Here is a 14,770-nt window from a genome sequence, read left to right as displayed (position 1 = left end):
AAAAGGATAGTTCCTAGCAATTATCCTTTTCATTGTATTGTTACTTTACATCCTGGATTTTGCATTGTAAGTATGTGGTTGTTATTCACAGGTGTTGATACTGTTGATTGTCCATGTTATATTTATTTTTAATATTTGTCCTTTATAAAAGATAGATCTATCCATAATAGTAGCCTTTTGCAATCTCTTAATATTCTGATGCCCAAGCAACATGACACCTCTGCTGGCCCTTGTAATTTAAATTGCTCATTGAGTTCTTTTTAGAAGCTTTCTTTCTCTTATGGGTTATTACTGATGAACAAGTCATCAACAACAGTTAATGTGTTATTTCCGTTATTCTTCTGATAAACACATGGATGTACTGTACTTCTTCAAAAGTTAAAGTTACAAAATTGTTGCATATAGCTTAATGTTACAGTGACAAATACTTTGTTTTAATCCATAAACTGCTTTCTTAAACCTTATGATACATTTGTCCTTAACAGTTCTAGTGTTAAAATCTGTCTCGGGGATTTTGACAAAAATCTACACGTTCAAATCGCCTTGTATGAATGCTCTAAAAATGTCCAAGTGATCTGTGTCTGCATCATTTTTAGAAGCTAAACCAAAACATACATTAATGAATTATAGCATATCAGGGAGCATACATCTCCTCATAGTTTGAACCCTTTGTTTTGTGAGGGTTCTTCAACTGCTAGCTGTGCTTTGTATCCTTAAATGTATCCTTGTATATTTATTTTGGTTTTTAAAATCTATTTGGTGTCTGTTGGCTTTGTACCTGAAGGCAGGATAGTTTTCTCTGCATATGATTTTCAATATGTGACTGCAATCATTTTATTTCCTCAAGCCAGCTGTGTGATTCTTTACTTTGTTAGATCTTCTAATGATGATGAATCTGATTTATCCATGTCTGTAGAGTAATAGGTCACATAGTCATTCATCCTTATCGGTTTTGGAATGAAGTTCTGATCAGTTTTGCTGCGAGGATGCAGCATTTATATTTGCATCTGATAAATTTGAATCTTCTAAGCTGCTCTTATCAGAGCTGATTTGATCTGGTAAAATACTTCTTGAATCTTCTTGATTCTCATCAGTAATGGGATCAGATTCAACTATTTCTGATTCATCTTGCTTAATTCAGAGACTTTTTGAGCAGTGTTATTTCATCATTCTTCTGAACAGTGTTTTCTTGGCATATCACATCTCTTGCTTAATTTTCATTGGTTGGGTTGAAATAGCTGATATTCCTTGCCCTGTTAACAACATCCTACCAGTATGCATTCAGTTTTCTTCTTATCTCATTTATGTCTGCTTGCTGTTGGTAGATGACTGAAGGCCTTGCTGATAAATATTCTTACATGACTAAGATTTGGCTCTTCCAGTAAATGCTTCTTCTAGTGTCCCGCCTTTTAAAGATTGTGTAGGTAATCTGTTAAGGTGCTATAGAGTGGCCTACTCCAATATGCTTTTGGTAAGCACGCATCAAAAATAAGCATCGGTCTTTTCGTACTAATATTCTGTTATCCCTTTCTGCTACTCTGTTTTGATCCAGTGTGTAGGACACTATTGTTTGACGAATTATTACTTCATTCTTTAAGAAGTTTGCCAGTTCGTAGTTCACATATTCCTTCCCATTTTCTGTGCACAAGACACTAATTTTGCTACCGTTTTGTTTTTACACAAGCTTCTTGAAATTTTTAATAGTTTCCTGTACTTGATCTTCTTCCCTTAATGTATACAAAAAAATCTCCCTCAGATAATCATTTATTAGTCAGGATATATCTGACACTTCTAATCGATCTTGTTTCCATTGACCTACGCAAGTCAGAATGTATTAGTTCAAGGATACATTTTGCTCTCGACTCAGAATTTTGAAAAGGTAGTTTTGTCTGTTTATCTTCCAAGCACATAACATATGGAGACTCAATAGTTCCCATGTAATTAATGCTGTTGGCCTTACCTTCCTGCAAAGCTCCCGTTCTGCCACGACTTAAATGTCCTGTCTTCTATTTCGCATGTGGGAGTCATTTAATAGTGATACAAACTTGGCTCTATTAAATAATTATCTGATTGGGCCAGTTTCTATGTGCCATTATCAAGCATGGGTGTTGTTAATAGATACTTTTCCTTATTGTAAATGCGAGTTCGTTTATCATAGGTGATGAAATGTCTCTTTTTTTCCACTACTTACATAGAATAAATTTGTGCTTAACTTTGGCATGTAAAGAACATTTATTGTTCAAATTTTTTTTTTTTTAAACTTGTGCTTGAATATGAGTGTCGCCATTTCCATCAGTAGTTAAATTCTCATCTTTTGCCGTTACCATCTGTGACGTTAACACCAACCAACATAAATTTGTTTGAACATGTGTGCTAAAGCATCAGAGTCAATATACCAATCATTATTAATGACTTTACCTCTGTAGTGAAGACTGTCTTGTAATTTGAAGCCCCTTCCAAAGACTTGTTACTTCCCTTGGTTTTCCTGTGGCAGTTTCTTTCAATATGGCCATAACATCTCAGTTTCTTTGAGGAAATTGTGTGTAAAGTTTTTGTTATCTTTCTTGTTCACTAGGAGAGCGGCAGTGCTGTTCATCCTTCACTTCCTGCAACAGTTTAGTTTTAATAGTGTCTCAAGTTGCAGGTGTAATGGAATTCTCTAGTCTCATAACCATTGATTTTTAGTCATACGGTAACTATGCCAATAAAATGCACCTACTCACTCATCTTTCTCTTCCAGATTCAAAGCATTTAACTTGCTAGAAGTGGGAATTATTTTGTATACACATTCTTCTACTGATGTACAGTTCTCCAGTCAAGTTGTGGGAAGCGTTGTCAGCTGAACAGTTCTTTTGTAAAATCCTGACTCTTCATATAACCATTTAAAGTTGTCGCAGGCTTTTTTTTTGTGGTTGTTGTGTTGTGTAGGTGCATGTAAACTGCTGGACCAACTGACACTAGCATTATACACTTTCAACTTGTCTTTTACTTCACTTGAGCTGCATTCCAATACCATCTCATGTTGAAGATATATTTTCATTGCAAATTGTCACATACTATAGTTCTCTATTGCTTTCAGTTTTTCTATAAGCTGTAATGAATTTAAGGCCACAATTCCAGCTTTGAATAAATCATTGAACTTAGTTTTTTTTCGTAATTTTATAATAAACTGCCTTTATTGGCTGGACAGTATAGTATGGGCTTGTGACCTGTTGTTTTTTCAGTTTCATGTTCAGTAAAATGATTACAGTTTGAAATAGCACACAAGAAAACATTTTACTATACTAATGTAAACATAGAATGTTCAAAGCACACTCATACAAACAAGAATAAAGACCATTCATAAAAACTGATAGTAAACAACATAAATATCAGCAGCACCATAGATTCCCATTTATAACATTATAAATTAATGATAAAGATATTACAAAACTCTTTGTATGTAACATGCCAACAATACTGCTTTGAATCTGCAATCTATATGCTATTATGGAATCTGCTTAAGTGTCTGCAGTGAAATGACCATTATTCTGCCATATGGCAGTAGTAATGCTGTTATTTTATCTATGGAAATGATTGTAAGGTAGAAATACATGTTAAACGTATTGGATTGTTAGTTCAGAGTGCTAGAGAAGTAACTGGCAGATTTTCCCTGCTTTCGGCAGTATTCTGGACCACTAATGAATGGAAAAAGTTACCCAGATAAAGATGAGAGAGCAAAGTCTGAAAATCTCTTATCAACAAAATATTTACTGTCTCTTCTTGTATGTGTCATGCTTTTCCATTTGACATTAATGTGTCTGACAGAAAAATCCCTACTTTGAACAGTAAATACAAGAGAAAGGTGAACAAAAGCTGTTACCCTTGCACATAGCGTGCAATTTATTTTATATTATTCCTGTAAATATACTGATGCTCTTGTATGCTTGGAGTTATTTTGTTATTAATTATGACTGAAATGTGTTCCAGCATTTTAAGCACTGACACTCAATATTTTACTAACACTGTTCATTATATAATTTGTAATGACCTAAAAGTTCTTTGATTCATTATAAATTCCAAGTATTTATCTGAACAAAGCTCATAACAGGAAATTATTCATTGAGGCTACTGTGCCTTCTAAGATTATTTTATTTTTGCAGAATGTTGCAGTATAGTTAAATAGTAACCCACATTTTTTCAGCTAGGTGATCAGAAATTTTAAATGCATTGCACATGTAAATACATTTCCATTTACAGTTAATTTTTTTGTTTATCTTCTTACCAGTTGTTTTTTAAACAATGTTTTATGGCCACACAACATATGTGATCTGGAGGCAGATGTATTCTCAGTATAAAATCATGCTTCAAATTATAAATAAATAAGTTTGGAGACTTTTTCATTTCCTACAGTACATGATGTTATTGAATTTGTATGTCTGAAGTCTGTCTACCTTCAGAATTCACATATGTTGCAGTCAGGTGTTTCATGGGTATGAGTGTGTATTTTGATGATGCTGCTGCTCTCCTCACAGATTTTATCCCAGGCTGTTGTCAAAGTGGTTATCCCGACTGAAAGGTAATGTACACAGGCAAAACCCAGTTTATTTCTTTTAACACGTAATAGGTAAGTAAAGAGTTGAAAAGGGGAAAACATCACTTTCAGAATTGCAGGTAAATTTTTCTAGGTCGTTTAAATATCTGTATTCTCAATAGTTGTTATTCTCTTACTCTGATTAATGTGCTGCTAAAGAGTAGAATATACAATGTTGAGTTATGAAATTTTTAACTCCATTTTAGTAATATCTTAGAATTTCAAGAAATTTGATTGAATCTGATGATTTTTGTCTTTCATCATAAACCCTTATTGTACTGGTTTTTAAATAAGCGGCCTGCAAAATTCAAATAAAAGATATTAATAAAGTATTTTAAGACATTTTTGGGGTTAACTTTTATCGCATGATGACTCACTTAATGAAAAATTAAAAATCAATGAAGTAGTTCTACTGATTGGAGCTGCCATATGAGCAGCTCATTCTCTGTCTTTTGTGCTAGATACTGGTTATTTACATGTGCTGCTAGGAAGTCAGTTTACTGGAGTTGCACATTTATTTTTGTGTTGTCTTCCAGCTGAATAGGTGAGACATATTCAAAAGTTAAATATGCGTAACCATGTCATTTACTCATCACTTTGTGATATATTCATTTACTCATTGTAATTAGATGTAGTGCTCACAGAAGTTGTATTGCAAGGTAATATACTCAATTTTTCCTCCAATAAGCTACCTTCTTTCTGCCTTCCTGTCTAAATCAATAAACAAGTTGATATCAGCAATCTCAAAATAATGGTCATGATTTTGATATGACATAATGATTGTTAACCAATTTGGATTTCATAAGGAATTCACATGCATAGTGACTCTGGTTTAATTAAGGAAGGATAGGAACACAGCAATCAGTCGCAATACCACTGGTTTTTCATTTATTATTTTTGCATATCCAAACGTCAGCTGTAAATAGCCACTTTCAGTGTTAAAATATAAGGAAATATGGAATTAAGATTCATTTACATAAAACAGTAAGCGAAACACCATGTTATCCAACAGATAACAATGATACATTATAGTTAGTATATCTTCTGTATGAGTTGCCGTCCGACGAACACACAGTGGTGCCTATCATCATAGAACTTAACTGGTGTCTAGGCAGAAGGAAACTGAAATGGTTGTTTACAAGTGCAGCAGCCTCAGTGTGTGTCGTTTAGTATAAGTACCCAGTTGCATTCCAATATAGTAGTTTAAAATCCTTTTTTAAGAAATAAAATTTGCATGTCTTCTTTAAATCACATTGAGAAAAGCCAATTTACTAAGTGTTTGTTCATATATTAGTGGTGAAACTATATACCAGATCTTAAGCAAAAGATCATTAATAGGTTCATACATTTGACTTAGACAGAATTGTTACATCACATTATAAATTAAAAAATTTTGAAGATCATCTTTGGCTTGACTTTAACGTGAAAACACTGGGAATGATAGTATGTGAGAACATAATGTATTTTTATCAATGCATCATTTTGTTTCCCTTTTTGTTAATACTTTTCAATGTCATATTGGGTTTACCATCAAACAAGTAAAACATTATTCAGCTATTAGTCTTAGTGCCAAGGTATACAGCTATTTTGTTACATTGTTCTTTGCAAGCAGAATACCACAGTTGGAGCTAAGAAATTTGTGACAGTAGGGGATGTTTGACCTGAACCTGGTTAAATTAGCCTTGTCATGGTGATCTTTAGTATTTTACTTTGATGTTAACAGATCTTCATAAAAATGAGTTTTATGAACTGCTGTATGCTGCTTTTGGGATGGACTGTAACAATATAATGATAGCAGAGATGATGAGTCGCAGATGATGATGATGATGATGATGTCCCATACTCCTATACAGAGCTTAGGGGACAATGCAGGGGCCCGCACTGCCGTACTAGGCAAGGTCCTAGCGGTGGTGATTTGCCATTGCCGTCCTCCGACCGTAATGAGGATGAATGATGACGATGAAGACGACACAACAACACCCTATCATCTCGAGGCAGGTGAAAATCCCTGACCCCACCGGGTATCGAACCCGGGACCCCGTGCCTGGAAAGTGAGAATGCTACCGCGAAACCATGAGCTTGAGTTGCAGAAAGGCGCAACAAAAAGACTGTTGGAAAGGTAGCTTTTGGCCAACAAGGCCTTTTGTCAAAAATCTCCCCCCCCCCCCTCCCCACACACACACTCACACACACACACACACACACACACACACACACACACACACAGAGAGAGAGAGAGAGAGAGAGAGAGAGAGAGAGAGAGAGAGAGAAAGAAAGGCAACTTCGCATGACAGCTCCTGTCTCCAGCTACCAGAGACTGTGATCATGTGTGAGTGAGTTGCGTTTGTGCATGACCATGTGTGTGTGTGTGTGTGTGTGTGTGTGTGTGTGTGTGTGTGTGCGTGCATCTCCCTTATATGGTGAGTGGCAACTATCCTTTTCATTATATTGTTTATGCCTCTTTTATATTAATTATCGAAGGGGTCACTTAATCACTCTGATACAAGCAACTATGTTAGATTTTTAGCTTTTGACAAATTTCAAGTTGGTATAGTACTATATTTTATCAAGACGGTCTTCAAAAAGGTTTTAATTTGTTATTTCTACTGTGATGCAAGAGTTCTTATATTACATTTATATGAACCTATTAATGATCTTTTGCATAAGATTTGGTGGGTTCGTTTACCACTAATATATGAACAAACACATTGTAAATCATCATTGCATGATGTAATTTAAAGTTGAAATGCAAATGTTATTTATTAAAAGTGGTTTTGAGCTACTGTTTTTGACTGCAACTGGGTACTTCCACTACATAACACAAACTGAGGCTGCCGTACTTATTGTAAACAATCCCCTCAGTTTCCTTCTGCCTAGGCACCAATAAAGTCATTTGATGACTGCACATGGCATATTAACTGGAATGGGTCATTGCTATTGGATAACATGGTGTTTTGCTAATTGTTTTATGTAAATTAATTTTAGTTTTGCAATTTCCTTGTATTTTAACACTGAAGATGGATATCTATAGTCAAAATTTGGATATGCAAAAATAATGAATAAAAAACCAGTGGGGTTGCAATGGATTGCTGTGTTCCTATCGATGCTTAAATAATAGTTGTTGTTATTATGACTGATATATTTTCGTTTCAAGTTTACATTTTCTGTGTGTAGGGTTTGAGGTACTCTGAACTTTAGTAAACAGATTGTTTATTAAGGGAAGAAAAACTTAACAGTGGAAATGGGACGATTTTTGAATGCCCCCAAATTCCTAAATAAGAACCAGATTGACTGAAGACTTGAATCTGGCAAGCAACCCGTGCACCTCAAGGAGCTGACAGAGTCATTCCCTTAACTTGCGGACACAACCACTCAATGGCAAGAGGAGGAGGAGGAGTAGGAGGAGGATCAATTTTGAACTAAAATTGTTCGGATATACTATCAAAGTTGAAGAAAGATTGCAGAAGTGGATTTTGAATTCAGGAGAGAGAATATGTGAATTAGGAGTAACCTGCAATAAGGAACCCAAGCATTCAGTCTTGTCTAAATTGATTTGATCTTACATGTTAATTATCGTACAGCACTTACACTTCCTGCGCAATAACTATATGATTTAATTTCTGTGTTTATAACTAGAGCGAAAGTGAATGATTCACCATTGCTGTTTACTTTGTGTCTGTTCTACAAGTATTTACATTGGAGAAAATAGAACATGATATGATGAGCAGCACCTTGTCACACAAACAGCTGCAAATGTGGACTTGAGCATTTGCTATAATGCTGGCTGCCCTTACTAAACTGCTATGTACTAAGAGGAGATAACTTTTGTGTATGTTTGATTTGTATTACTTAAGAAGCTAATAAAATTACACAGGAGAAAAGAGTAAAAATTTATGTATCTGAACTTTTGCTGAAGTGTCAGAGGTGCATTGTAACTGCATGAACACCTGTGAACCAAACATGACCAGATGCTGTTTGCTCATACTCCTCTACAATTTGCACCTGAGAGAATGCTGTTTTTGCTGATTTTCATTCACTCAGTGCTGACCAGTCTTAAAATAACTTTGCATGAGAGATTACATTCCAAGAATTTAACAAGCAAAGTGTGCTAAATTTCGTAATAAATCAAATCAGTTTTATGTCTAGTCGACTACTCGAGGAGGCAGATATGTATACGTGTTTAATAATATACATTCTAAGACGGAAATAAACAGTGATACACCATGAAGAAATTATATGAATGAGATGGAAATAGATAGAAGTGATACTTGTGTACAGACAAATGATTACAATTTCCAAAAAAAGAAAATTGGATGATTTATTCAAAAGAAAGAGCTTCACAAATGGAGCAAGTCAGTAATGTGTGGACCACCACTGGCCATTATACAAGCAGTTACTCAGCACGGCATTGATTAAGAGAGTTGCGGTATGTCTGCCTGAGGGATATCATATCACATTCTGTCCAGTTGGTGTGTTAATGGTCAAAATTCTGTGCTGGTTGGATAGCTGTGCCCATAATGCTTCAAACATTCTCAATTGGGAGAAATCTGGCTGCTTCACTGGCCCAGCTAGGGTTTGGCAAGCTTGAATATGAGCAGTAGAAACTCCCACCATGTGTGGACAGTTATCATCATCCTAGAGCATGAGCCAAGGATGGCTTGCAGTGAACGGTAGCAAATCATGGCATAGAATATTGTTTATGTACCACTGTGGTGTAAGGAAGCTGCAGATCACAATTAAAGGTGTCCTGCTATGAAAAGAATGCCATCGCAGACCACCACTCCTGGTTGTCGGCCTTATGGTGATCAACAGTATGGTTGGTATACCACTGCTGTCTAGGGTGTCTCTGGACATGTCTTCAGCCTGGAATCACATTGACTGGAATAGAATTTTCTTCGGTGATGAGTTCTGCTTCAAATTGACCCTGATGACTGGCGGAGGTGCATATGGAGATGCCCCAACAGTTGTGGCATAACGATCAGAATCTCGCCTGCAACCAGGAGTGATGTTCTGCAGTGCCATTCCTTTTCATAGTAGGACCCTTTTGGTTATCATCTGTGGCACCCTTACAGCACAGTAGTACGTTGATGGTACTCTACGCCCCATCTTGTTGCCCTCCACGGCAATCCATCCTGGGCTTACATTTCAGCAAGATAATGCCTGCCCATACATAGTGAGAATTGCTACTGTGTGTCTTTGAGCGTGCCAAACACTACCTTGCCCAGCAAGGTCATTGAATATCTCACCAATTGAGAATGTTTTGAGCATTAAGGCCAGTGCCCTTGAGCCAGCTCAAGTTTTGGATGGTCTGACATGTCATTTGGACAGAATTTGGTATGATATCCCTCAGGAGACAGCCAACAACTCCAGCAATCAATGCCAAGCTTAATAACTTCTTGCATAAGGGCCAGAGGTGGACCAATACTTATTGACTTGCTCAGTTCATAAGCTCTTTCCCTTGAATAAATTATTCAATTTCTCTGAAATTGTAAAAATTCGCACATTCGGACTTTGCAGCTCGATTCCTCTCATACTAGCAATACAAAAATGTCTGACGCAAAATTTTGTGTTGTCCATATTTCGGGCAGTAAATGGACATTAAAGATTGGCAATCTGGCAGCACTGTAATCACATGCACTGTAATCACATGTACGGTAACTACCTCTGTCAGGAGGTAGAGTAGTGCTGTGCAGTTGGTGCAGTGGATAGCGTTTTGGGTTGACACGCAGGAGGTTGTGGATTCCATTGTGGCTCGAGGCATAGTTGTTTTTATTTGCTAGAAGTAGTCTGTGTGGTGTGGTATTTGGTGTCTTAATCATCATACAGCAATTACAGAGGGTCTTCTACAAAATATTTGCAGTTACATACTACGAACACAAAAATGGAAGTACAGTCACTTTCATTGGTCAGCTTTTAAAGAAGCCTTTTGCGTGTTGTGAAAGCAAATGGTTTTGTGATACTGCATCTATTAGCAAATCTGTTTTTTGTGTATGCTCCCCAAATGGACCCATCAAAATTATTTGCAAAGCACATTGCTAGCCCTACTGGTGACGTAAGGCCCTAATGAAATGTAATGGACCTAAATGTGGCAAGAATAATAGTTTGTATTAATCGATGGGACTATTGGTGGGAGGGTACACACAAAGCAAGTTTGGAATCTAGTAGATGCAGTGGTGTGAAACAGTTTGTGTTCACGACGCACAAAAGGTTTCATTAAAAGATGAACAATGAAAAAGATTTTATTTAGATTTCCTTGTCTGTTCTATGTAACTGCAAATGTTTTGTGGACAACCCACTTAATCGCTATATAACGATTAAGACTCCAGATATCATTCCATGCAGACTACTTTTAGCAAAAAAAAAAAAAAAAAAAGACTCGACCCAGAATCCAACCCCCAACCTCCTGCATGCCAACCCAAAACACTATTCATTGCACCAAATGCACAGCACGACTGCAATATCCTGACAGAGGTAGAACATGTGATAACAGTGTTGCCAGATTGCCTATCTTTAACATCCATTCACTGCCTGAAGTAAGCACAGGACAAAATTTTGTGGAGACATTTTTGTATTGCTACTATGTGCGGAATCACGCTGCAAAGTAAGTGTGCAAATTTTTGTTGGGGGTGAAGGAAACGGACTGCTGAGGTTTAGGAAAAGGGGTAGAGTTCGAAAAAGTCGCCCAGAACCCCAGGTTAGGGGAGACCTATCAGAGGGGATGAGAAGGAAAGACTGATGGTTAGGGACTACACCAGATGAGCTTTGAAAACCTGAGAGTGCAAAGGTGGAACATAAGGTGATACACAAGACACAGGTTACTGGCAAAACATCTTGCATGATTTAATAAGAACAAAAATCTAAGTGCATTGTACATGATAGGGGTTTGGGAGGGTGGCAGAAACAAGACAGGCCATAAAATGAAAGAGAGTGAAGAAAGGAATAGTAACTGTGAGAAAATGCTGATGTTGTGGCACTCTCACCTGTGAAGTTCTGAGAAACTGTTGTCTCACGTCAGAATAGCACATGTGGAGAAACTGGCACTGAGGTCATGACGGTCATGTTATAGAGCCCATTCATCCTAACTGATAACTAGTATACGACAAGTTGTTTCACAAGGGATGGTACATGTTTTGCCAGTTACAGGCATGGTATAATTGGTGGTAAGAGGATGCATAGGGAAAGTCTTACAGTGGGGACACTTCCGGGGGTGGGAGCTATAGGGTAGGGAGATGGGTGCAGGAGCAGCATAGGTTCCGCCAAGGATTTTGCGGAGATTGGGAGGATGACAGAAAGTTACTCTAGATGTGGTTGGCAAAATGTTGGATATAATGGACCTCATTTCAGGGCATGGTTTTAGGAAGTCATAACCTTGTCAAAGTAGCTGATAAATGCATTCAAGACCAGGATAATACCTGGTGGCAAGTGTTGTACTCCTAAGTTGTTGTTTTGGAGGGATCAGCAGCACTAGGATTGGATGTGATGGCCCAGAAATGTGTGTTTGAACTATGCTGATGGGGTAATTACGTCCAGTGAAGGCTGAGGTGAGACTGGTGGTGTGTTGCTGTAAAGAGTCTGCATTGGAACTAATAGGTTTGCCTCGAATGCCAAGGCTCTGTGGGATGTGAGGATAAAATCAACATAAAGAAAAGTGGCATGGGATTTGGAATAGCACCATGTGAAATTTAATTGAGAGAAGGTATTCAAAGATTCCAAGAATTTTGACAGATTAGCCCCACCGTGAGCCCATTATGGCAAAGATGTCTCTAAATCAAACCAGGAGCCGAAGACTTACAGATCCAAAGAAAGCCTCCTCCAAGTGACCCATGAAAAGGTTGGCATTGGAAGGTTCTGGTTTACATGGCAGTGCCCCTGATTTTTGTATGTGTGGCCATCGAAGGTAAAGTAGTAGTTGGTAAGTTTAAAGGTGATCAAGGTGAGGAGGAACAATGTCATAGGTTTGGAATCAGGTGGGCACTGACAGGAAATGTTCAGCAACAGGCAGGTCATGTACATGGGGTTGTTGGTATAGAGGGAGACGGCATCAGTGGTGACAAGCAAGGTGTGTAGTGAGAGTGGGATGGGTACATATTTCAAATGATCTAGGAAATGGTTGGTTCCTCTAATATAGGAGAGAAGTTTTTGTACTATGGGTTTGCAGGTATTGGTCAATTAAGGCAGATGTATGTTCAGTGGATGCTTTGAAGCTAGCAAATATGAGATGCCCTGAGTGATTGGGTTTTGGATCTTGGGAAGAAGGTAAAACGTGGTGCTGTGTGGTTTCGGTGGGGTAAGAAGTTTAGTGGATTGAAATATTAGTCGTCCTGAGGGACCTGAAGTTTTAATGAGGGATTGCGGGTCAGTTTGAATTACAAGGGTGGGCTCTTGATCATGACAGTCGTCAGCTTTTAGGTAATGAAGAGCCTGGAGCTCTGTAGAGAACAGGTTGGGGTCATGTTGTAGGGATGTGAGGAATGGAAGTGAAACAATGCAGGAAGTGAAGAATTTTTGAAGGCTTGTAAGGGATCTTGAAGTGGTGGTGGAAGGGATTTTGGAGTGGTGGTGGGATCATAATCGGAACTGTTCAAAGCAGCGTTCAATTTGTTGTGGCAATGGTTTTGCAATTGGGTTGCAAAGTTGATATTAAATGTGAAGAAAAGTAGGTCCTTCACCTAAGCAGAATGATTAAATGCAGGTTTATGGCTGAAAGCGATAGTAAAGACACTATCCATTTCCTAGATCATCATAAGTCTGTGCCCACCCAACTCCGACCACACACCTTGCTTGTCACCATTGATACCACGTCCCTCTATACTAACATTATCATGTATGTGATGTGTCTGCTGCTGAACATTTCCTCGAGTCAGTGCCCACCTGATTCCAGACCTATGATATCCTTCATGCACATGTTAATCAACTTTATACTTACCAACTACTACTTTACTGTTGAGGGGCAGACACACACTGTCAGGTGGCTTGCGGAGTATGGATGTAGATGTAGATGTAGATGTAGATGTAGATCATGTGTATGGCCATGGGAACCAGGATGGCTCCTTCGTATGCCAACCTTTTCATGGGTCACTTGGAGGGAGATTTCTTGCAATCCACAAGTCTTCAGCCCATGGTTTGGTTTTTTTGATATCTTTACCATATGGACTCATGATGATTTGAAATTCCTGGGATCTCTGAATACCTTCACCCAATTAAATTTCACATGGTCCTAGTCTGAATCCCATGCCACCCTCCTTGATCTTGCCCTCACCAAAGGCCAGCTATACTCTTTTGTCCACATTAAACCTACTGACAAACTACTTACATTTTGACAGTTGCTATCCTTCCCATGTCAAACATTCCCTCCCGTACAGCCTTGGCATTTGAGGTAAACGTATTTGTTCGGATGCACCACCATTCTCACCTCAGCCTTCACTGGACATAATTACCCCAACAGCCTAGTTCAAAAGCGAGATTTCTCGGACCATCACGTCCAATCCTGGCTCTCTAATCCCCCCCCCCCCCCCCCCCCCAAAAAAAAAAAACAACTTAAGAGTACACCATTTGGCAACTAGTGTTATCCTGGTCTTGAATGTCTTAGTCAGCTACTTCGACAAGACTAAGTCTTCCTAAAATCATGCCCTGAAATGAGGTCCATTCGGTCCGACATTTTGCCCACCACACATAGAATAACTTTTTGTCGCCCTCCCAATCTCTGCAGTATCCTTTTCAGATCCTGTGTTCCTTGTGCACCCCTCTCCCTATCCTATGAATCATACCCTGTGACCAGCTGTAAGACATGCCCTCATGTGAGGAGGAGGGGGAGGAGCCTCTGGCTCTGAAGGCTTGCAAATTTTAGTACTTTATATATATAAAGTTATCATTGTCAGAGATAATGCCATGGTGCTGGCATGGACTCAGGTGGGCTGCAAAACAGGTAATCATTCAGGAACAGAAAAAAAAACTGCAGCTCATGTCCACAGCAGTTCCTCTAAAATTTACATCTGATACTGGTGCTATAGCAGTTAAATTTGCTGCCACCTTCTTAATTGAAAGAACACCAAGGAAAACACACGGTGAAGCTATTTGCTTACTGGGAGAAATCAAAGAGATGTCACAGAAGTGTGGAGCACTTATAGGTGTGAAAGAAACAGTAATGTGCCTACCCATTCATTAGCAATCTGGAACACAGTGTTTCTTAATTGATTT

The 14,770-nt window shown here is 38.2% G+C and overlaps 1 protein-coding gene across 2 annotated transcripts in view; it reads left to right on the top strand.

Moving 5' to 3' along the window:
- Positions 1-14,770, top strand: part of LOC124783363 (U2 snRNP-associated SURP motif-containing protein) — a 165,327-nt gene that overhangs the window by 58,239 nt on the left and 92,318 nt on the right. For both annotated transcript variants that reach the window (XM_047254016.1, XM_047254015.1), the window contains exon 10: positions 4,515-4,558. In XM_047254016.1, the coding sequence (XP_047109972.1) occupies positions 4,515-4,558 (44 nt within the window). The remainder of the gene's footprint in view (positions 1-4,514; positions 4,559-14,770) is intronic.

The sequence above is a fragment of the Schistocerca piceifrons genome, chromosome 1 (genome assembly GCF_021461385.2).
Source record: "Schistocerca piceifrons isolate TAMUIC-IGC-003096 chromosome 1, iqSchPice1.1, whole genome shotgun sequence".
NCBI classification, from domain to species: Eukaryota; Metazoa; Arthropoda; class Insecta; order Orthoptera; family Acrididae; genus Schistocerca; species Schistocerca piceifrons.
This window is presented reverse-complemented; position numbering and strand designations above follow the sequence as displayed.